We start from the raw sequence: 25,588 nt of genomic DNA on the forward strand, positions 1-25,588 counted from the left end.
ATATCTGGTCAGCATATAAGAGTTGGACCAATGGGTCTGTTTCTGTGCTGTATATCTCTACAATTCTATGACAGCCTCAGTTAACTGAAACATATCTAACACACAAAGCATCAGTTGGAGATGCCCGGGATCTAATTTTATGTGTAAAAATCCTCTGCAGTGGCAAACTTGTAATGCTAACTCACATATTCATTGGGGTATGAAGTACTGAATAGATAGTGGGACAGAGTGCAGCATATCATCCATCCTCTTGGAGCACTAGAGCCATACTGTCATGTGCGACCTATGGCTACTGCACTCTGTTGCGACTTCAGTGTAGCCTAGATCAGTTGAAACAACCCCCTGTTGGCACCACATAGTACATCCCTCTCCTGTTCTGGACAGCCTGCAGGAGAACCTCAATGCCTGTTGTAAAACACCTTCAGGGGAGATAGCAGGTGACTAACAGACATTCAGTAATGCTCCTGTCCCATGAAAATGAAGAGCTGTTTGGTACATCCCCAGAGATCAAAGAAAGGAAGGTCCTGTATGGTTCAGAATTTGCTGCTCATAGGTTTTGATGCTCACCTCACGTACGCATATCCAATTAACTAAAAAGACCATCATGGTCCGACACAGCCCAATCCATCCTCAAGCTGGAAGTACCCTTCACTATGAGACCCAAAATCTCTCTCAGTCTCAAAACAAATCAAAACAGCATTCCATATTTCTATGACAGATTTTGTTCCTTTTAATTATTTCCTTTCAAACTCATTGGAAACCAAGTGCAGACTGGACTGGAAAATGCTCAATACTATGCCTACTCAAGTTTGGTCATGCAAGAGTATTTGGAGAGCTCAGCAATTCTGCAGAGATAGAACTTAGTTGTTAAGAGCCAGTTTAGTGCCTGATTTTAGCTGCAGCTGAACATCTGATAGCTGCTGTCTCAGCCAAGATCTCAATGGGTTTGAATTTAATAAGTTATTGTCCCGAGAGTGACTTGATTCTTCTTGCAATTGCCAGTTGTAATCGGGATTTGAACTGCATAATCTGGCATCTGAAATGTTGTGACTTGCTTTCATCCAATGGGTGCAATTGTGCTGTTCTCAAAGTTAATATTAGATTCCCTACAGCGTGGAAACAGGTCCTTTGGCCCAACAAGTCCACACCAACTGTCCAAAGAGTAACCCACCCAGACCCATTTCCCTCTGACTAAAGCACCTAACACTACAGGCAATTTAGCATGGCCAATTAACCTAAACCTGTGCATTTTTGGACTGTGGGAAGAAACCGGAGCACCTGCAAGAAACCCACACAGACACCAGGAGGATGTGCAAACTCCACACAGACAGTCACCCGAGGCCAGAATCGAACGTGGGACCCTGGTGCTGTGAGGCAGCAATGCTGACCACTGTGCCACCCCAATATCTTCGTATGACATTCTGAAGACTAGGTATATAGATTCTTCCTCAATCCAATGGTGATTTACAAGAAATCAGGTTGTCTGTTCTGTCTGTCAGGTAGCACTTTAAGTCCCTCATCTCCTGTTTGTTTTGTCCACAATTCTGAATGCTGCGCTGAGTTAATTATCTTAGCCAAGCTGTTTGTAAGAATTGGTAAACAGCAGCTAAATAATACCTCACAGAAAGCAAAGGAACAATCTGAGCGAGGGGCATTCAGTGCAGTCAAATCAAGGCCCATTTGACAGAAATGCTACAGTACCTCACATTGCCATTTCAGTTAGCCAAGACAGAGTTACCACCCAGGTAGCAGTGACAACCGTTCATCCTGGGGAAGAGATGTGAGGGGGATTGCTTTGGTTGAAGCACGGAAGATTTAACTGAGAGGTCGCTCAAAATCAAGAATGTTTTTGATAAAACAAACAAGGAGAAATATTGGCCAATCAACAACTAGGAGGGCAAATCTAAAGGTAATTGTGAAAAGTATAGTTAAAAGGTAAGGTGAAAAAAATACTCATGCAACAAAATTATGATGGTTTGTATTCCAGTGCCCAAGGTGGTGCTGGGAGCAGCTTTAGTAATAATTTTCTAAAGGAATTAGGTGGGGGAGGTGGGAGTTGGGAGTGAAAGGTGGGAGGCTAGGGAAGAGAAAAAAAATCAGTGCCATGTGCAGTAAAGACAAACTGAACTAATTGTATAGCTCTCAAAGAATCAGCATCAGTATGAGTGAATGGCATCCTCCTGTCATGCATGATTTTATGAAACTTTAGCTCTTGCTAATGATTGTGCCCATAACTAAGATTTACAAGAAATACATTCAGAGTTGATTTATGTTATCAACAGTGTCACAATCCACTGAACCAACCATATGCAGGTTCCCATTAGAATAATGAACTGAATCATTTGTGTTATTTGTAGTATACACGCACTGCACAGAAGGACAGTAGCCCAAGAATTCTAATAAGCCTTTTATCGTTTTGTAATTGATTATATAAACCACTTTGTTATTTTGTTGTTATAAAGAATATTTTCCCCTCTGCTATAAACAGAACTCCTGTTAACCTTCCTATGATGCAGGTTGAAATCATATACCATTGAACAGTGAGTGATTACACAAGCTCCTGAAATCACTGAAGCAATAAACTACTCTATATTGAACCCATAAACAAAGTTCTAATGGGGACAACTGACTTTAACTTTGTAGTGAGACAGGTATTTAAACAACAAGCCAATTTAAAAATTCTATATTCCTACAACTTGCAGATATTGATTCTTAGTTTACTGATTGTTGTGATCTGAAAAAGTGAATTTTGAGAGTTATTGGATCTCTCATGTTTAGAGTGTTATACAAACATATAAACAATCATTCCCCGAACCTTTGTGATGTTTTTGACCCTGGTTTTCACTGCTCTCTGCAGCTGGTAGTTAATGGCTGCTGTTTGATTTAGTTTGGCCAGTTTTCTGTCAGATCTGATTTCTCTGGTTGTGGAACAACTTAGAAGCTCATGGTGGCACAGTGGCTTAGTGGTTAGCACTGCTGCAGCATAGTGCTAGGGACCCGGGTTTGAATCCAGCCTTGGGCAACTTTCTGTGGAGTTTGTACATTCTCCCTGTGTCTGCATGGGTTTCCTTCCCCCAATCCAAAGATGTGTAGGTTAGGTAAATTGGTTATGCCAAATTTGCCCCTAGTGTTCTGGAACTTGTAGACTCGGTGCATTAGTCAGAGGTAAGTGTAGAGTGATAGGGTCTGGGTGGGTTACTCTTCAGAGGGTCGTTTTGGGCTTATTGAGCCAAATGGCCTATTTCCATGCTGGAGGGATTCTCTGAAATTTTGGCCTGTGGCGGCTTATCCATAGTTCAAAGGATGTTTAAAACCATATTTATGAGTAAATTTCAAGGCATTGGGAGCATTGTGAACTGCAGGGAAGACAGTGTCAAACATCAAAAGGACATAGACAAATTCGTAGTGTAGGCAGATGGAGTGAAATGCATGTCTGAGGTTATACATTTTGGTTGAAAGAACATAGAAAGATATTATCAAAGAGTAGGGAGGCCTGGGTGTATAGTAATGGAAACCATCGGAGCTGACATGACAAGTGAAAAGCATGGTTAATAAATTAAGTAGCTTCTCAATTTTAATTAATTTGGCATTGATTACAAGAGCAGGTGGTTATGCTGAAACTGTTCTAGACCCCAGACCTTCTTCCAAAGAGGTTGCACACAGAACTGTACACAATTCTGCAGTTGAGGTCTAAGTATTGGAGACAATTATGATTCCAGGGATGAGGAACTTCATTTATGAAGATACCTTTGACTGTTTCCTTGGAGAAAAGGTCAAAAGTTTTCAAAATCATGAGATAGCTGGAGACCAAGTCTGGAGAAACTGTGCCTGCTTGTAAAAGATCAAGAATAGCCATTTGCAAAGTAAGCATGATGTGAGAAGAACCTTTTTCCACGGTGAGTGGATCATGTCTGGACTGCACAGGTTGGAAGTATGGTGGAGACAGGTTCTATGGAGACATTCAAAATGCACAGTATTACAAGGACAGAATGGGAGGGTGACATTCTGGCTCAGTGGTTAGCACTGCTGTGCCAGGGAGCCAGGTTCGATTCCAACCTTGGGCAACTGTTTGCCCATTCTCCCCCTGCCTGTATGTGTTTCCTCCCATATTCCAAAGATGTGCAAATTAGGTGGATTGGTCATTGGATGTGCATGGTTACAAGGCTAAGGTGGGGGCAGCTCTGGGTGTGAAGCTCTCCAGAGGGTCAGTGTGGACTTGGTGAGCTGAATGGTTTGCATCCACACTGTAGGTATCTATGATTCTATGATCGCACGTAGCCATGATATTGTTTTGGTGAGACCTGCAGACATGATGGGCCAAACTATCATCTTCAATGCTGTAATAATTTTGTGGATGCTTGAGAAATGCTTGATCTCATTACTATTCTCTGCCGAATTAGCTCATTTCAGAAGCTATGCCTCATTTACTTATATAACTGTTGGGAATAACAACCAGGATTCCAACTCCTGAGTCCATTTACCTGTGCTGGAACATGGGCATTTGAATGATTGCAGGTACAGACTGCAATTGAACTTGACACGAGTTTGGCAAAATCACAGTAATCTCACAGTGTGACCTGTGAAAAGCCACTGATTAAAAAATTTACCCAAAGAAAATTAAATTATCCCTGCAGGTACAGGCTGTATTTGTTTTACATAGGGAAGAGATAGACATGCGCTTCAAGATTCAAATGATAGAACATTTCTCTCACTGTCTATAATTTTAGGGAAGCAGGTTGATATATCATTGTCTTCGAACATGCCTTGGTTTTTAAGTTCATCCATTACTTACACGAGAATAATTATGGACAAAAGGATTTACACCAAAAATCCAATTGTTTACCTTGTCTTGTCTGATTTACCAAAATCAATGAACAACCACATTAAAATATGAATGCACCTTTTATGAAGAGATTTAATCAACTAGATGGATCTTGATAATCAAAGGACTCTCTATTCTGCAAATTCCTCACCATAGACAATCCATACCAATTGCTGACCTCAAAGCATTAAAGAGGATATCCAGCTCATTATATTTCTCCCAGCACTTGCTTACAGTGTCTCATAACATAAAGTAAACGTATACAAATAAAAATGTTCAAAAAACCTTCAGATTGTCATTCATTTAAATTTAGGTCTGAAGACATTCTTTTAAAGAAAACGAAAGCAGATAGTGCTGGAAATGTTCAGCAAGTCCAACAGTATCTATTGAGAGTGAAACAGAATTAATGGCCCAAGGTTTTTGGTCTCCAGCGCACTGGCGCTGGGAATGTATATTGCAGTTGAGCACCAAGATCCTATGGAATCCCACACGTATGAGTATATGCAGATATTGACTGGACACGTTAAAATTCCAATAAGCTGATTCGCTGCAAATGTCTCTGACACAAAGGTAAGGCTGTGACTTTAGTTATGTACGTACGCACACAAATATGAGATACCTGGTCAAACTAAATATCACAACTGATATCTCAATGAACCCTTCACTGTGCATGACCACTCAATTACTCCTCCAGTGACCCAATTCTCCCCAACAGCCAACAACCTCACTACCCACTCACACACCTTACCCACCTATCAATCTCACCCACTCATTCATTCACTGAAAGAACCGAATTACCTAAATATGGTAGCTATTATCATAAAAAGGCTTTGGCCTCTCCAGCCTACAATTCTTCTACATACATTGGAATTCCAAAGGCTGCCTATTTCTGCTTTAACCAGTGTTGGAATGTGTGACTTAACATTGACAATTCCCACATCTTACAGCAAACATCACTGGCAGTGATAATGCAGCATCCAACTGGAATGCCTCAGCCAATGTTTCAGGTCAGTGACATTTCATTAAAATTGAGAAAAATTAGAAATGTAATGGTTTTTAAGGGATGAAACTGTCACCATTTTTAAGGATGGCTCAATCAGGATCAGAGGTCTAAAAATAAAGTCCTCATTTCTTCAATGGACTACGGGCCTACCAGCAAACCTCCCAATTTCTCCAGGTCTGTCATTGACCTTATCTCCTCCGAAGACTCCTTCCCTGAATATCAATCTCTCAGCCTACAATTCCCAACAGAAGAGAAAGGAAGTATCAAGATGGATCATATCGATGTGAGACTAAGGTAGAAATTGGAAACTAAGGTTATGAATTTTCCAGTTCAGGATGAGAGCAGAAAACTGTATTAATATATTCATCAATGTATCAGACAAAATGGTGAGGGAGGGGTGTCAGAGTCAAGTAGAAACAGAACAAACAGTGTTGCACAAATCCCACAAAATAACCCTTGATCCTTTCCTATCCCTAATATCCATTCACTACCTTTCCCCAGATCCCTGAGGAGAATTGCCCTTCTCAACCCAATAGTTAACTTGTTTCTGTTCAATGGATCATTCTTTTTCAAACTAGTCTCCGTCCACTATCATGCTCTTCTGCTAGGCTAATTCTGTTCTCACATTAAATAATGTCTCCTTATTCCAACTCACTCACTCCAAGTACAGCATGTTACTATGGGTGCTCATATGGGTGCTAGCCTAGAGGTACAACAATCCATGAATATTCCCTGATGCCGATACTTTCTCATTCCTTGCTTCCTGTAAGGATGCTATGCCATTCTCCCAACTTCTCCATCTCTGCCACAATTGTTTGATGATTTTAATTCTGTACTATTGCTGTTGATATGTTTTTCTTTTCCTGAACTGAAGGTTCTCTTTTCTCATGACTAACAGGGCTATTCCATTTCCTGCATTTTTGCTTGTTATCTTCTGTACTGTAGAATTTTCCCTTTTCTCAATTGTATCCTATCAGCCTAGTATTCAATACATTGTCCTCCACGATTTCCACACTTCCAAGTGTCACAGGATCATTCAGTAAACAAATCTTCTCCTCTCTTTCCATCATTCTGAAGGGACCATTCCCATTGTGACACCCTAGTCCACTCTTCCACTACTTCAAAAGCCCTTTTCTTCCAAGTACCTCTTTCGACATACTAGAGTTGCTGCTTCATACTGTAGTCTATTACTGGGAAGGCTTCATGAAAAATTGACTGACCATTTTGCAGAACACATAATCCTTTAAACTCAGAAAAGTGACTCCAGTTTCTGGTCAATAATACAAGGCCTGTATTATTGAAATCATTAAAATAAGTGGAGAGCACAGAGCACATGTCAATCAGTGTGCCATTTGAGTCAAGTTAAGTTAGCTCCTATCATATCTGCAATTGCTTTTCTTGGGCTGCACAATGCAGATGAAGTTTCTTTTGAATAACCACATGAGAGCTGTTTGCAAACTTACAAAGGCAGTTTTGGAAAATGTGTAAGATATTGAATTTGACATAATTAAGGATAGCTTTATATGTTAACTGAGTTTCACAAAATGCTGCATTCTTGAGTTATTTTTTTAAGGCTCATTTGTGCCATAACATTTTAAGGAATCCAACAAATGTAGCTAATAAGGCAAATGCTGGGGCCTGGCTCCTTGATGCCAGGCTCCTGGAATATGAATTTCCTGAACATAACATTGTACAAATTGTGCACTCCCCAATCATTCGAGATCCACAGTCAATGTTTTCATGCCTCAACCTTTCAAGGCCTAAGCAGTATTTGATCAAAGAAACGTTTTTTTTTAGATTACTTATAGTGTGGAAACAGACCTTTCGGCCCAACAAGCCCACACCGATCCTCCGAAGAGCAACCCACCCAGACCTATTCCCCTATATTTACCCCTTCACCTAACACTACAGGCAATTTAGCCTAGCCAATTCACCTGACCTGCACATCTACGTAACTGTGGGAGGAAACCCACACAGACACAGAGAAAATGTGCTAACTCCACACAAACAGTTGCCTGAGGCAGGCATTGAACCCCAGTCTCTGGTGCTGTAAGGCAGTAATGTTAACCACTGTGCCACCATGCTTTTTGTAAACCTTTTGATCTTTAGTCCTCTTAAACATAAGCTATAGGACTCCTTTTAATTCCATCCTGGATGGAAGTCAACCCTATCAACTACTGTTTTTTTTTGCTTTAGGGCAGGGTAGAATTCTCAGCATCTGCTGATGGAACGTGTTTTTACTTGTTTCTAACCTGCATTCTGCAAATAAATTCTGATGATAAATATTGGGAGTGTAGGTGGGGTAATTCATTCCAAATGTGATCTTGAGTAAATGCTTCTTGATTAATATTTGAAGCCATAACAGGTAGTTGCATGACCCTGCAGTAAAATTGATACCAACGTACAGAACTCAAAGCAATAGTACACTTAAACTGCTGGTAAATCATGCAAATTTACATGAATCGCACCAGCTCACATAATTTTTTTTCTTTCAAACAAGGACGATAAATTTTAAAAATCCATTACACATGATTTAACACTTGTCTACATGATATTAAAGCACAGCTGGGAAGATGTCTAGGCATCCTGGTGAGAATAAAGCAGAGGGAATATGGTTGTGGGTTTGAAAAAAAGACAGCATGCCTCCTTACCTTGAAAAAAGTCATGGTGGCTCCATCTTTAACTGCCCCGTATTCTATTTTGGTTTGTTTCGCCAGGTCATCAGCTGACTCTATGGGGGATTCCATGCGTTCAACAGTTAGGAAAGCAGCCAGGTTCGCCGTGTAGGATGAGATAATTATGAGGGTGAAAAACCACCAGATGCCACCGATTATTCTGGTGGACAGGGCTTTTGGCATCAGTTCCGAGCCTGCAACAAACAACAGGATCAGTCACAAAAATAATACACTGAGCGAACAACAAATAGATAATAATTTTCTAGTTTGTCAATAATAAATGCATAACTATTTTAATTTACTTTAAAATGCTGTGTTTAATGAGAAAAAAGTGTGAATATTACATTTTATGGATCAAGAGCAGGAACAGAAGGGGTTAGTTTAACATGAATAAATTGAGTTGAAGAATCTGGCACACATTCATTCTTTCAGTCTCTTCTATTGGTACATCGGTCTCAAAATGCATTGGGTTCTCAATGGTTCACTGGTACAGCCTGTAAGTGACTCTGCTGACTTTTCCACCCACAATATTGACCAATCTAAGAGGCTGTTGGGAGGAAACCAAAGGCAAATCTCTTTGTCCATGTAGAAGTGCAATAAAATAGCTAAAAACAGGAGTGTTTTCTTCAATTAAAAATCCTCTTTTTGAAGGTTTTGTTGAATCTAAATATGAACTGTAAAGCCCTTCTTTTTCAAACAGAGAAACAATCAAACTCATTGGACATTGCCCAGGTGTACAATTGATGATTCAAATCAGTTGCCCTTTTAGGAACTACCTAAATTTTAATTTTACTTATTTTCTTTTTTCCCAAAGAGCAGCATTGGCACATTTCATTAACCGGGCTCCCTTCCGTTGGATCATTCAAAGTTGAAAATCAACCCACTTAATTCAATTGACATAATTGTTTTTTTTTTATGCAAACACATAAAAAAGTGACTATTTGATACAGAATGTGATTCACTTTTATACTTGTACCGTTTTTTTTTACAATTCTCATAGTTTCTGATGATCACTAATTTGGACAGAGGTTCTATCCAAAACTAACTTATCTGCGCCAATGAACAGTTTTTGTCTCAGAATTGCAACATGTTCACAAATTTACTTTCTTTGAATGACAAGCTTTTGTTTCAAACTAAAGGTATCATGCTCTCAAGAAGCAGAATAACCCATGTGCATTATGTTATAGTTATACACAAACGTGTTCCCATTAAACGGAAGGTAAAGTCACCGTAGACCATTGGGCTGCTCTCTAATGAAAAAGAGGCAACTGGTGCTAGTTTAACCAGAGGGTTACATGCCTGAGGAAAGGGGAAGAGTTTGACGGCCCTTTGCCGTCACCTACAGCAGGAATTGAACCCACTGATATTAATACCACTCTACATTAGAAGCCAGCCAATCAGCCTGCTGAGCTAAACCAAAGCCTCCCCAATAGGTCTACCTCTGATGCCAGTGAGTAGAGCAATTCACCCACTTCTCTCAAGAATTGGGAAAAACATATAATTCTAATGATTAGCTTTCCTTCTTTGGTTCAGTTTACAAGTTGTGTTATGGCTCTGTCACTCTGGTACTGTAGGTTTTTAAGAAAAATATGTTTAAAGGATATTTCTGTGTTTTTTTTACATTGGACCCTGTCCCTATGACTGTCACTCACTTGTTCTTGAGGCCTTTTGCTGATCCTTGGCATCTGGTGGTGGCATTGCTGGCAGCCACCATCTTTCCCACAGTGGCACTGTCAGCAATAGGAACTATCAGCCTTGGGTTAACTGGCAGCTATGAGGATCCTTAAATGCTGCTCTTGAGTCCCCGATGGAGCAGAGAGTCTGCTGCTGGGCACTTCCAATGCCAGCGTGTCTGCCAAAAGGAACTGGCATGGGATACTTGCTGAGTTGCCAGTCAATGGGTTGCACAATGTTTAGCACTGCTGCTTCATAGTGCCAGGGACCCAGGTTTGATTCCACCCTTGGAGACCAGCTCTGTGGAGTTTGCACGTTCTCCCCTTGTTAATGTGTGTTTCGTCTGGGTGCTCCAGTTTCCTCCCCCAGTCCAAAGATGTGGAGGTAAGGTGATCTGACCATGCTAAATTGCCCATAGCATTCAGAGATGTGCGGGCTAGGTGGATTAGCCATGGGAAATACAGAATTACAGGAGTGAGTCTGGAAGGAATGTTCTGCTGAGAGTCTGGGTGGACTCAATTGGCCGAATGGACACTTTCTGCACTGTTGGGATTCTATGGTTCTCACTGAGACCTCAAGCACCTTGTTTAAACTTTGCCTCTTGATTTAATCACTGTAAGGAGCATCATGCTAATGAATCATCCAGGCAGTAGAACGTGAGAATCAGCCACTGCCAGCATGTAATGTGGGAGAGTATAACTGTACATTCTGAGACAAAGCTGCCTAATGTGCAATCTTCCAACAGATCTTCCAGTAAACACAACCCATGTACATTTATCAGTCCTGGTGTGAGATTATGTATGTTTAAGTAAACACAAAATCATAATACCTTTTTTATAAGGATCTGCATTTATCATTTGAGTAATTGCAATTTTGAAAAGGAATCAATCTATGCATAGTCACGTAATTGTGTGCACAACGCATTGGAGTCCTTTTATTTATAGAAATCCAAAAGTTATGAACAATTAAGTTTCATAAATGAGCTCTCTGGTTTGTCATTAGCCTTGGACATGACAGCATGAAATAAACAAGACTTCCAGTTGATTCAAAAGAAAACCAGTAGCACGTAAAATCAAGGCATTTGTTCTATGATGCAAACACAGAACAGTGCAGAAACTCAGCAGGCCTAGCAGTATCAGTGAGGAGCGAAACAGAATTAATGCTTCGGGTCTAATATAACTCATCTTCAGAATCATTCCGAAGATTTGACATGCCGGAATCAAAATTTTAACTCTACAGATGCTGCCAGACATGCTGAGTTTCTCCACCATTCTGTTTGTGTGTCACAGAACACAGATTTGTTCCTATTAAATTTAGTCAGATTAGGGAGGGGTGTGTTGATATTCTAGGGCATGTCAACACCTAGGGAGGAGGTATTACGTGTCAGCAAAAGCATTAAGGTAGATAGATCCCCTCGGGCTGATGGGATCTATCCCAGGATACTGTGGGAGGGAAAGGAGGGCCTTGATAGAGACCTTAGTATCCTTTTTAGCTACAAGCCCATCCCGGAAGATTGGCGAATAGTAAATGTTGTTCCTTTGTTTAAAAAGCGTGACAGAAATAATCTGGGAGACTATAGAAGATTTTAGGGACAGGATTTCTTGAATTTGGGAAATAATGGACTTATTGTGAATAGTCAGCATGGTTTTGTACAAGGAGGTCTTTGAGGAGTTTTTTGAGGAAGTTATGAAGATGATTGCTGATGAAGTGCAGTGGGCATTGTCTATATGGACTTTACGAAGCATTTGAAAGGTCCCTTGTGGTAGTTTGGACCAGAGGATTAGGTTGTATGGGATCCATAGCAAATTGGTGAGTTGGATACAAAATTGGTTTGGTTATAGGAAACAGTGTGGTTGTGGAGCAGTGATTTTCTGACTGGACATCTGTGACAAATGATGTATATAAAAATGTAGGTGGACGGATTAATTAATTTGTAAACAAGACAAAAATTGATAGAGTTGTGCATACTAAGGAAGGTTGTCAAAGGAAAGAGCAGGATATAGAAAAGGCTGACTGATCTGGATTTAGTTATGGAAAATATAAATACAAACTTTGCAGATGCACAGAGCTTAGAATTCTTGTGAACAATGAGAAAGATAGAGACTGACCTCAAGGAGATATTGAAAATGCATTGGAATGGACGAGCACATGGCAATTGAAATAGAATACAGAGAAAACCAATGTGATACATTTGGTAGGAAGAATGAAAAAATGCAGTATAAAATAAAATAAATTGTTTTGAAGAAAGATCTGGGACTTTGAATACAATATGTTGAAGGTGGCAGGGCAAGTTGAAAATAAGACAGGAGCAGACCATTCATCTGATCTGATCTGATTCCACCATTGAATGAGATCATGGCTGATCTGATAATCCTCAAAATCACTCTCTTGATTTTGTTACTGATTATAGATCTGTCTGTCTCAGCTTTGAATATATGTAATCACCCAACCTTGACAGCCTTCTACAGTAAAGAATTCCACAGAGTCACTACCCGCAGGAAAAAAAATGCTCATCTCTGTCTGAAAAATGTGACCACTTATCCTGAGCTTATGCCCTTTGGCCTTAGATTCTCTCACAAGGGAACAGTCCCTCCACATCCACCCTGTCAAGTCCCCTCAGAAATTTGTGTTCTTCTAAGTTCTAATGAGTACAGATTCAATCTACTCAACCTTTCCTCATAAGACAGTCCTTCCATGTCTTGTATCAGCCTAGCAAAACTTCTCTGGATTGCTGCAATGCCAATATGTCTTTCTTTGGATAAGGGGCCCATGCCCATTGAGAGTATTCCACCTGTAGTCTGATTAGTGTCCCATAAAGTTTAAGCAAAGCCTCTCTACATCTACAAAGTTAAAAAAAACAAAAGAACTGTGGATGCTGGAAATCAGAAACAAAATCAGAAATTGCTGGAAAAGCTCAGCAGGTCTAGCAGAGTCTTAACTCTGATTTCTCTCCACAGGCACTGCAGAACCAGCTGAGCTCTTCCAGCCATTTCTGTTTTTGCTAGCTGCTCTTATACTCCATTTCCTTTGAAATGGGAGTTAATCGCCAAACTTTCTTTGGATTTTATTTAATTGCACATGGCCTTAATCTTGGCCGACAAAAGGAACATGGATATATATTGTGTCTATAACTCAACTCAACAAAACGGATAACAGATTCAGCCTGCCTGCTTTAAATTGAAATGTAAGCTGGCTGTGTGGGATTACTTACTGTATAAACTGACAAGGTTTAACAAACTCTGCATATGTATGGTGGTCCAATGTTTGTGGTGCCATTCTGGACAAGAAAATCAAAGGCTGAGTTCAAGTGGACTTTAGTTAAGCCTTTGACAATGTTCTGCATAGTAGACTAATTGGTAAAGTTAGATCACATGGAAATCAGGGTTAGCTTGCCAATTGGATACAAAATTGGTTTGATAGCAATAGACAGAGGATGGCGGTGGAGGGTTGTTTTTCTGACTGAAAGCTTCTGTCTAGTGGTGTTCCACAAGGATTGACACTAGCTCTACATTTGTTTGTCATTTATATAAACAATTTGGATGAGAATATAGGAAATTACAGGAATACAGGTTAGTAAATTCGCAGATGACAGCAAATTTGGGAGTATAGTGGAGAATGAAGAAAGTTATCTAAGGTTGCAAAGAGATCTTGATCAATTAGACCAATGAGCAGAGGATTAGCAAATGGAGTTTAATTTGGATAGATGCGAGATATTGTGTTTTGGTAAAACAAATAAGATCAGAATTTATACAGTTAATGGTAGGGCCCTGGGTAGTGTTGTAGAACAGAGACACCTGGGGTTTCAGGTACATAATTTTTTGAAATTTGTATCGCAGGTAGACAGGATGGTTAAGAAAGTGTTTAGCAGCTTGCCTTCATTGCTCAGTCATTTTAGTAAATGAGTTGGGACATCAAGTTGATGTTGTCTAGGATGTTGGTGAGGCCTGTTCTGTGTACTGAGTACTGTGTACAGCTCTGGTTGCCTTGCTGTAGGAAGGATATTATTAAATCGGGAGATGGTTCACCAGGATGATGTACCAAGATGTTGCCAGGAAAGTAGGGTTTGAATCAAAAGGAGGGCTGCATAGACTGAGATTTTTTTCCACTGGAGCTTGAGGGGGTGACCTTATAGAGATTTATAAAATCAAGAGGATATAGATAAAGTGAATAGGAAAGGTCTTTTCCCTACAGTGGGAGAGTTCAAAACTAGGGAGCATACTTTTACAGTGAGAGGAGAAAGATTTAAAAAGAACATGACAGGGCAACTGTTTTACACAAAGAGTGGTTTGTGCATGGAATAAACTGCCAGAGGAAGTGGGAGATATCAATACAGTTACAACATTTAAAAGGCATTTGGATGAGTCCATGCATAGGAAAGGTTTGGAGGGTTTGGGGCCAAATACAGGTCAATGGGTCATGTTTAGTTTGGGAATATGGTTGGCGTGGACTAGTTGGACCAAAGAGTCTGTTTCCATGCTGTATGAATCTATGACTTCCCTCTACAGTCCAAAGATATGCAGGTTAGGTGGATTGTCCATACTAAATTACCCATAGAGTTCAGGGATGTGAAGGGTATGTACATTAGTCAGGGGTAAATATCAGGTAGGGGAAATGGGTCTGGATGGGTAAGTCTTCGGAGAGTCAGTATGGAGTTGTTGGGCCGAAGGACCTACTTCTACACTGTAGGGATACTATGATGATCCTATGATGACTGTATGACTCTGTAAATTCCATCAAGCTGTGGAATCTGGAATGACTCCATAGTAAAAAATTTTCTCCCGATTTCCACTGACTCCATTTTTGCTAGGTCTCCTTGATGTCATTTTCAGTAAAATGTCAAAGGCAGTCACACTCATCTCACCTCTGGTATTTAGCTCTTTTATCCATTTTTAAACAAAGTTGACCCAGACTAAGAGTCAGTGAGCAGATCATTGGTAAGCAAGTGCTGCTTGATAGCACTTATGATAACCACTTTCACCACTTTTCTGATGATCGAGAGGAGACTGACAGGATGGTAATTGATTTGGTTGGATTTGTTTTGCTGTTTGTGTGCTGGGCATAACGGAACAATTTTCCACCTTCTCGGGTAGATACAATTACAATTCTGATATTGGAACAGCTTGGGTAGGTGTATACCCAGTTCTGGAACACAGGACTTTAGTACTATTGCTCAAGGTAATTGGGGCACATAGCCTTCAAAGTATCCTGAGTCTCCAGCAATTGAAGTGTATAAGATTCTGAAGGGTCATGTGAAGGTAGATGTGGAATGTTAACTCTTGTGGCTCAGTTAAAAATGAGAGGACACTGATTTGAATTTAGGGGCTGTTTTCCATAGATGGGAAGAATTTTATTCCGCTAGAGGATTAAACTTTCACTCTCTCTCTCTCAGACACCAGTGGAGGTCATTAAATATTTCCAAGACAAAGATGGATTGATTCTTGTTGGTCAGGGAATCAAAGGGCTAATGAGGATAAATGGGAATGTGAAATTCAAAACAAATAGACCAGCCATGTTCTCATTGAATGGTGGAACAGGCTCAAGGGGTTGATTAGTCTACTTCTGCAATTACTTTGGCTGTTCATATGCAATTCATCCCCAATTATTATATCTGCTCTTTGTGCCATGTGTTTGCTTCCTATCAGTATTGTCTTTTTATCCCGATTCAGTTATTTAGGTTGTTTCATGTCCTCACCTTCCCTTCCTCGAACCTCCTCTACCGTCGCAACTTCTAACTCTTCATTCTTCACTCCCCAAGTCCTTTGCTGCTTTTGACTTTCTAAAAATGGATAATGCCAAAGCCAGACCTTTTTTCTTCGTTTTAAAAAAAAGACAAAGCACTAAGTGAATAAGGTGCTGAAGAAGGCATTCAGCATGCTTGTCTTTATTGGTCGGGGCACTGAGTATAAAAGTTGACAAGTCATGTTGCAGATGAATAAACCTTTAAATAGGCCAAAATTGGAATATTGTCTGCAGTTCAGCTCACCATACCTTAGGAAGAATGCGGAGGCTATGGAGAGGGTTCAAAAGAGGTTTGCCAGGATGTTGCCTGGGTTGGAGTTATTAGCTATAAGGAGAGGTTGGACAAACTTGGATTGCTTTCACTAGATTGTCAGAGGTTGAGTGGCAACCTGACTAAAGTGTACAAAATATGAGAGGTATGGATAGGATGGATGGTTGGAGTCTTTTTCCCAGAGTGCTAATGTCAAATAATAAAGGCATTGATTTAAAGTGAGCCAAGGTAAGTTTAAAGGAGGTGCAAGATTTTTTTTTGTATAGGTTTCATAGGTGTCTGGGGATGTGGTAGAAGCAGATATGATAGCAATATTTCAAAGGCATTTAGACAGACACATGAATAGGCAGATAATACAAGTATACAGACCATATAGAGGTGGTTTGGTGGCTCATTGACTTGTACACTGCCTCACAGAGCTTGGGACGCAGGTTCAATTGCAACCTTGGATGTCTGTCTGTGTGGAGTTTGCATGCTCTTCACATATCTGTGTGAGTTTCCTCTGGATACTACAGTTTTCTCCTACAGTCCAAGGAAGTGCAGACTAGGTAGATTTGGGAAATGTGGGGTACAGGGATAGGACAGTATGGGTTTGTGTGGGATTCTCTTCGGAGGATCGGTGTGGGCTTGAATTACTTGCTTTCACATTGTCGGGATTCTGATATGCAGTCACAGGGATTAGTTTAGACTGGCATCATGAATGGCATGGATTTAGCAAAACAAAGGGCCTGTTCCTGTTCTATGACATGGGAAGGAATGTGCAGATGGTGGTGTTCCATCATCGAAGGATTAAAGAATGCATCTTGTATTTATTTGTATTTTCTAATCCAGTGTATTAAAACATAAAACAGCAGTAAATAATAAACATGCAATCCTTTCATTGAGTTGGTAAGTAATAAAGTTGAATCAGATTAGGGCTGTGTTTTGTGAATTAAAGGAACCAAGCATTCCAAGTTTTTCTTTTAAGAAAAGATATCAGCCCTTAAGGCTCATTACAGTTTGGAAATATTAAATGTGTCTCGAAGTTTTGAAATTTTTCTTCTTGGAGCATGTTTAGTATCTGTCCTGCCTTCAAAATATACCTTATTCTGCCGAGCACAGACTTTAATTGTTCAGAATTTAATGAATGGAAGAGTCAGTTAACTCAGTTGGCTGCTGATCTCAGTCCAGAGTACCACCAGTCATCTCTCTTTAATGAGAGCTAAAAGTTGAAGTTCTAAATTGGAGAAAGGCCAATTTTGACAGTATTAGGCAAGAACGTTCAAAAGCTGATTGGAGGCAGATGTTCGCAGGTAAAGGGACGGCTAGAAAATGGGAAGCCTTCAGAAATGAGATAACAAGAATCCAGAGAAAGTATATTCCTGTCAGGGTGAAAGGGAAGGCTGGTAGGTATAAGGAATGCTGGATGACTAAACAATTTGAGGGTTTGGTTAAGAAAAAAAGGAAGCATTTGTCAGGTAAAATCAGGATAGATCGAGTGAATCCTAAGAAGAGTATATAGGAAGTATGCAAGACCACAATTTCCCCTCAGACGTGGTTGACGATGCCCTCCACTGCATCTCCTCCACTTCCCGCTCCTCCGCCCTTGAACCTTGCCCCTCCAATCGCCACCAGGACAGAACCCCACTGGTCCTCACCTACCACCCCACCAACCTCCAGATACATCGTATCATCCTTCGTCATTTCTGCCATCTCCAAACAGATCCCGCCACCAAGGATATATTTCCCTCCCCAGCCCTATCAGCATTCCAGAAAGATCACTCCCTCTGCTACTCCCTTGTCAGATCCACACCCCCCACCAACCAACCTCCACTCCCGGCACCTTCCCCTGCAACCGCAAGAAATGCAGAACTTGCGCCCACATCTCCCCCCTCACTTCCCTCCAAGGCCCCAAGGGATCTTTCCATATCCATCAGAAATTCACCTGCACCTCCACACACATCATTTACTGCATCCGATGTAGCCTCCTGTACATTGGGGAAACAGGCCGCCTACTTGCGGGACGTTTCAGAGAACACCTCTGGGACACCCGCACCAACCAACCCAACCACCCCATGGCTAAACACTTTAACTCCGCCTCCCACTCCGCCAGCGACATGTAGGTCCTTGGTCTCCTCCATCGCCAGACAATAGCAACGCGACGGCTGGAGGAAGAGCACCTCATCTTCCACCTAGGAACCCTCCAACCACAAGAGATGAATGCAGATTTCTCCAGCTTTCTCATTTCCCCTCCCCCCCACCTTTTCTCAGTCCCAACCCTCAGACTCAGCAACACCTTCTTGACCTGCAATCTTCTTCCTGATCTCTCCGGCCTATCACTCCAACCTTAACCTCCTTCCACCTATCGTATTCCAATGCCCCTCTCCCAAGTCCCTCCTCCCTACCTTTTATCTTAGCCTGCTTAGCACACCCTCCTCATTCCTGCAGAAGGGCTTATGCCCGAAACGTCGATTCTCCTGCTCCTTGGATGCTGCCTGACCTGCTGCATTTTTCCAGCAACACATTTTTAAGGCATAATTATGAATACTATCAGGAACCAGGGACAACATATCTGAACCCATTGGGATCTAGAGCTGGAATCTCTTGATTCTCTACCCAATGTATATCATTCTCAGACTAAATGCAAATCTAACCTTTTCAGAACCACACCCTCCTCAACATTTTCAAGATGGAGGCCACAGCAGGCCATGCCTGTCCCTTTGGAGTATTTTAAAACTCGACAATTTCAGCCTGAATGCACAAAAGGGAGATATTTAGAATTCACCTAACTATGCATCACACAATGGGTTCTTCTAAGGTGAAAACAATTCTTCCTGCCTCAACAAAGTGAGTTGTGTTCAGATCCTACAGTGGCAGATGATGATTAAGATGATAATGGCAGATTAAGCTCAATGACTACATTTTTTGAAATTACAAGCCACTCCAGAACCATAACATTATGGTTGACAACTTCCCTCACAAATGGCCTTGTAAGCTATTTATCCAAAGTCCAGTTAAATATGATAACAATGTTGACCTTGCCAATGACACCTGCATCTTTGAATGAACAGCAAGATAAAATATTGACAGCTTGCTGAGTCCTTCATAATTAATGAACAACTCCCAAATTATTCGAACCTATTTGTATCAGAGACTACCATTTATAATGGGAGGTAACAGCACAAGGGTAATGTCACTGGACGAGTAATCCACTGTGCAAAAGTGTGACTAGTGCCCAAAACATCGACTCTCCTGCTCCTCGGATGCTGCCTGACCTGCTGTGCTTTTCCAGCGCCAAACTCTGACTCTGACTTTCCAACATCTGCAGTCCTCACTTTCTCTTAGTAATCAATTGTGACAGATAGTGAAATCTGAATTCAGTAATAAGGAAAAATTTGGAGTTATAAAAACAGCTGGCACAATGATCAGTATGCTGATCTTTGTACTATTGACTGTTCTACGAATCCATATAATTCACCATTGTCATTTTGGGAAGAAGCTCTACTAATCTTTATCAAGTCTGGCCTAGATATGACTCCAGAGCCACAGCAGTTGACTCTTAACTGTCCTCTGGTCAATGAGGGCTGAACAATAAATGCTGATCTAGCCAATGACACCCTCATCCAATGAACACATTAAAAAAAACTACTCAAAGATTAGTAATTATTAGGCTCATGCAGACTTCCAGTTAAATAGATTCTGAAAATGGGATGCCTTTTCGGAAACTGCATCCTTCCTAACTCTCAGCCTAAACTTGGAAAACATTCCAATTACCACCTTATGAAAGTCAGGTGCATTTTTAGATTATAAACCAACTAATCCAATTATCGCTCCCATTCCTTTCCATGAATAAATTACTACTTCCATTATATTCAACTAACACCTCATGACAGTGCACAATACTTCAATGTTCTAATATTGTACTGGCCTGAGTTTTTCTCCAACATAGTCCCCCTCCTTTATGTAAAAAAGAGCTACCTTCTACTGAGTTCCAGTTCCATGTGCAATACCTTACCCAAGTGAAACATTCTTTGGGTAGAATCAATTGTGGGTCCAAAGGCAAGAAAATAATTTACGCTGTTACCATCCTACTACTATCCAAACTTATTTCTGGGCAGGAGAGTCCAAGCTTCACTTTCCTGCCTGGTTTGTCATTATATAAGCTCCAGGTGGGGTACTGTGCAATGTGAGCAGGCTTCCAATTTGTGTGGGGAATTTGCACTAATCTGTGTATGATTGAGAGACTTGACATATAAAAGGCAGATGGCTGCTCAGAGCTAACATCCTGCTGTTCATTCTGACCCTATGGCCTTTACTTCGCAAGACCCATCCCCTACCAGCACATGCAAAGCAAGCAATTTCCTGCAGATCATCCCCTACCCTGAGAGTCTGGAGGGTATATTAACAGGAGAAGCTACTGCCTCCACTGTGACATATGCTGAGGTCTGGAGCTGCCAACGTCCGACTGATCAGCAGCTCATGGTGGTTTTGGGTCTTTATAATATGAGGTCTTAATTCAGCTTGCTGGGAGGCTCTCGGTCAGTCAGCTGTTGGATTGCTGGAAAATCCGGTGCACTTTTTTAACAGTTTGTAGGTTTCCCTCTTCTAATCTCTCCCGCTTTTGGACTTAGTCCAAAAATGGGAGGAAACCATCCTTTATCTTTGTTCCACAAACACTGAAGAATAACAAGCTGGGAAAAGGGATTTGATTGCATAATGTAGGCTGAATTTAGCTGTATCTGTAATTTTTTTCCCCTAGCCAATGCACATTTGATAATGATAATGACTTAGGGTCCCTTATTGATCTTTTTCCAGTTGAGAAACAGAGGCAGCATAATTGTGCCAGTCCCACTGTATTTTTAGCTGATTAAATTATCAAACTCCAGCAATTGAATTTGACAGGTTCTTTCTGTCTGCACAGACCAGAACAGTGGATGATGCATTTATCTATTGAGGTACTGGGAGCAGAGTCATCTATGTAGCCTTCTAATTCTTTGCTTCTTGCAAATTGTTTCATCCTGCCACCTTCACTTATGTGGTCCTGTTTCAGAATCTTGGTACATTTAATAATAATTGTACCATTAGCCTTTCTAATTAAGGTCCACTAATGTGATTTGATACAAAGAAAGAAGTCTGTGCTGTGCTGAAGGAGCATTCAAATCAATGCAATGGAACTAACTGCTAATTTAAGGAACTATTGATATAATTTGTGTTTCACCACCGTCTCAACAATAAGACACATTTTCCTCTCCAACTGTCTGATTCATCCTTAAATGCACTTTAGGCCCTTAATTATTTTGGGTTTGGGATAACCTAACTCCCACCTAAACTAAACTGAGTTCTGTGGAAGGGTCACTGGACCCAAAACGTTAGCTCTGTTTTCTCTCCAAAGGTGCTGCCAGACTTGCTGAGTTTCCCCAGCAATTTCTGTTTCTATTTCTGCTTTCCACCATCCACAGTTTTTTGGGTTTTTTTCTGGCTAATTGTTTGGTCAATGTCTTCTACAACTTGCTTTGTTGTGGGGTGCCGAAATCACAGACAACTGAATCTTAAACTGTATTGATGAGTGTAGTTCTGCCACTGGCCATTGTAATGTAAACAAAGAAATCTGGAACATCACATCGGGGAGGGATTTGTATTCTGCGTCATCAGGAATATAGCACTGGAGTTGCCCCCACAGGCTTCAGGAGCTTTAGCTCCTTGATCATTTCCACATTGCAGATGGCATGTGGGCACATCATGATCAATAATAAGGATGGCAACTCTGGAGCCTGGACAGCCCTACCTGGGGTGAAATGGGTGCAGCTGAGGCAGGTCATAAAGCTGTGAGAGTGCCTCAACATGGTGGTGGACTTGGGCTTGTGCAATCAAATTACAAATTTTACACGACAAAGCTATTAGTCCCCTTGGTAAAGAAGGAACATAGTTAGGGAGTGAGGACAGCCTTTCCTGATATCTTTTGGGACATGAGGCCTCTAGTTTTGATGCTTTTGTGGTCGACTTGAGGGAAGCCACTTCCATCATGGTAGCCACAGCAGTTTGAGGGGTGGTGGTAGTGGAGGTGGCGGGGTGGAGGGGTGCTGGTGCGCTGCTCGAGGGATAAACTGCTAGTGACAAAATGCTGCCAATGTATGACCACCTGAGTTGGCTATTTACCTGTACAGGACACACAGTCAATAGGAATTTCCCCTTGTCCATTCAGCACAGCAAATTTTCTCTACCAAATGTGCTGAAATATTACGAACATAGAAGAAAACATTGTCTTCTTGACAGATACCCTCAGAATATGGTGTCTGGATGGGTATATGAATAGGAAAGGATGAGAGGGATATAGGCCAAATGGTGGCAAATAGGACTAGATCAGATTGGCATATCTGGTCAGCACAGACATTTTGGAGAGAAGGTCTGTTCCCGTGCTCTGTGAAAGAACATCAGAGAAACATTTTTGCACAAATGGTTTCCTTTGGTTTTTTTGGAGCTTGGAATGATTTGTTACATTGATCAGAATAGGTAAAGATCATCATATTTTTAAAGGACAAAATGGTGGAAATGGTATTTGAGATGGAAGTTTTTGCGCGATCACAAGGCGAAGTCTGGATTAACAAGGAAAAGATTTAGTATGGACAAAATACTCCAGTTGGGGCTCAGGTTTCAAAAGGGATGAGAGGGATAAGAAGATCTCATTTCTTCAATACTTTTCTTTTCAGGGGGTTCTGATCCCAGAAACTGAACTGGCTTCCTTTGGGTAGGAAATGCTTGGGTGAGGCTCAAAGTCGTGGCATGAGACTGTTTGGGAGATTCATAGAATCGCTACAGCGTGGAAACGGGTCATCAGAGGCACATTGACATTCTGAAGAGCATCTCACCCAGACACCCTCCCCTCACTCCCCCAGCCCACACGCCCCACTCCCCTATCCCGCACCCTATCCTTGTAACCTTGCCTTTCCCATGGCTAAACCACCTAGCCTGTGCATTTCTGGACACTATGGGTAATTCAGCATGGCCAATCCATCTAACCTACTCATCTCTGGACTGTGTAAGAAACCAGAGCACCCAGAGGAAACCCAACACAGACACAGGGAGAATGTGCAAACTCCACACAGATAGTCACCTGAGGATGGAATTGGACTCGGATCCCTGGTGCCCTCAGGAGCAGTGCTAATCATTGAGCCATAATGCTGTCCTATGCAGAGAGGTGGATCATAGGAGAGGGCGTAGTGATCCTAAGGGAGGTGACTAATGCCACCAACATTGTAGAGAGTTGATCATATCATACACTCAGGCCCAGTTGCACAGTGGCTCTGATCTTAGGAATGGGGTACATGTGTTCATAGGAAGCAGCAATTTGTAAGACTGGACACTGCTTCTCTGGTCCACAAGCGGTGCTAGAAAGAGACTTACAGCTTCCCTTTAGGGGCTGGGCCATGGGAAATATGGACAGTTCGAATGAAATCTGAAAATGTGATAAAATCAGACGAGTAGCTATTTTGTGCAGTCATGCTTTCCAAGCTGCTAAACTATGTTTTGCAAAACTGCAGGTAAAAAGTTGAAACAAAAAGAGGAGCTTGGGAGTTTGGAGATGCATTCAAGACTTTTAGATTTTTTCTCATGCAACCCTCACATCTATTTTTGAAGAGTTAAGATCCCCCTTGGTGATTTCAGGAGATCAAGCTATGCCTATAACATATATGATTCGAAACGAGTTCTGAGGAAGTGTCATAGTTGACTCAAAACATGAACTCTGTTGTTCTCTCCACGTGTGTGATGTTCTGAAAGCTGCCTTGAACTCTAAGTGGGATAGATTCCAGAATCCATTAGTGAAACTCAAAGAACAGCAAATACTTGAGCTGGTCTTTTTATGATCAATAAATGAACAGGGTAAATTTGTGACATTTGTTCAAAAATATTTAGAACCCAATCGATGCATTTGAACTTGTGCCTGTTTTGTTTGTGGTTGGCTCCAAACATGACATGTACTTAATCTAAAAATGTACAAGCCCTGGAGGCAAAACCAAGACATCTGCAAATTCTATGCAGAATAAAATCCAACATCTAGGTTTCACTTATGAATGATTAACATGATTGTTCACAGACTGTTGTGTTAATGTTTTCTGTTACATATTGTCCACTTCAATTGCTCTTTGCAAGTCGATATGTAAAATCTGATTGTTTCAGCTTAAAATGCCTTCTTCAACCATTGTAATTTATCAAATAGCAAAAGCCATTGTGACCTTAAGGAAATTCTTTAATTTACATACAGCACAGAAACATAAAAATTGTTACCATAAAAAAGAAACTACGTTAATCTGGCTTGCCCTTTCAAAATCCTGATTGTTAAATTTAACTGTGAACTGATATAGAACATAGGACAATACAGCGGAGGACAGGCCTTTCGGCCCTGAATGTTGCACTGACCTGTAAAACCAATCTGAATCCTATCTAACCTACATTATTCTATTATCGTCATATATTTATCCAATGACAATTTAATTGCCCTGAAAGTTGGTGAGTCTACTACTGTTGCAGGCAGTGTGCTCCATGCCCTTATTACTCTCTGAGTAAAGAACTTACCTCTGACCTCTGTTCTATATCTATCGCCCCTCAGTTTAAAACTATGTTCCCTCATGCTAGTGATCACCATTTGAGGAAAAAGGCTCTCACAGTGCACCCTATTTAATGATCTGATCATCTGGTCAAGTCTCTATTAAGTCATCCCTTAACCTTCTTTTTAACGAAAACAGCCTCAAGTCCCTCAGCCTTTCCTCATAAGATCTTCCATCCAGACCAGGCAACATCCTGGTAAATCTCCTCTGCACCCTTTCCAACGCTTCCATGTCCTTCCTATAATGCAGCGACTAGAACTGAACACAATATCCAACGTGCGGCTGCACCAGAGTTTTGTACAGCTGCAACATGATTTCATGTCTCCAAAACTCAATCCCTCTACCAATTAAAGGTAACATACCATACGACTCTTAACAACCTTATCCGACTGGGTGGCAGGGATGTATGTACATGGGATATATGTACATGGACACCAAGATCTATTTGTTCATCCACACTACCAAGAATCATACCATTAGCACACTACTCTGTATTCCTGTTACTCTTTCCGAAGTGAATCGTCTCACAATTCTCCGCATTAAACTCCATTTGCCATCTTTCAGCCCAGCTCTGCAGTTTATCTATGTCCCTCTGTAACCTGCAACATCCTTTAGCACTATCCACAACTCCACCGACTTTAGTGTCATCCACAAATTTACTAATCCATCCTTCTATGCCCTCATCCAGGTCATTTATAAAAATGACAACAGCATTTTTGTCCCACAACAAATCCTTGCAGTTCACCACTAGTAACTGAACTCCAGGATGAACATTTCCCATCAACCACCAGCCTCTGCCTTCTTTCAGCGAGCCAATTTCTG

General features: G+C 41.1%; 1 protein-coding gene across 1 annotated transcript in view; it reads right to left on the reverse strand.

Moving 5' to 3' along the window:
- LOC132829794 (glutamate receptor ionotropic, kainate 3-like) overlaps positions 1 to 25,588 on the reverse strand; it is a 484,473-nt gene that overhangs the window by 61,037 nt on the left and 397,848 nt on the right. Inside the window, exon 14 of the mRNA XM_060847158.1 lies at positions 8,477 to 8,694. Coding sequence (XP_060703141.1) covers positions 8,477 to 8,694 — 218 coding nt within the window. The remainder of the gene's footprint in view (positions 1 to 8,476; positions 8,695 to 25,588) is intronic.

Source organism: Hemiscyllium ocellatum, chromosome 30 (genome assembly GCF_020745735.1).
Source record: "Hemiscyllium ocellatum isolate sHemOce1 chromosome 30, sHemOce1.pat.X.cur, whole genome shotgun sequence".
NCBI classification, from domain to species: domain Eukaryota; kingdom Metazoa; phylum Chordata; class Chondrichthyes; order Orectolobiformes; family Hemiscylliidae; genus Hemiscyllium; species Hemiscyllium ocellatum.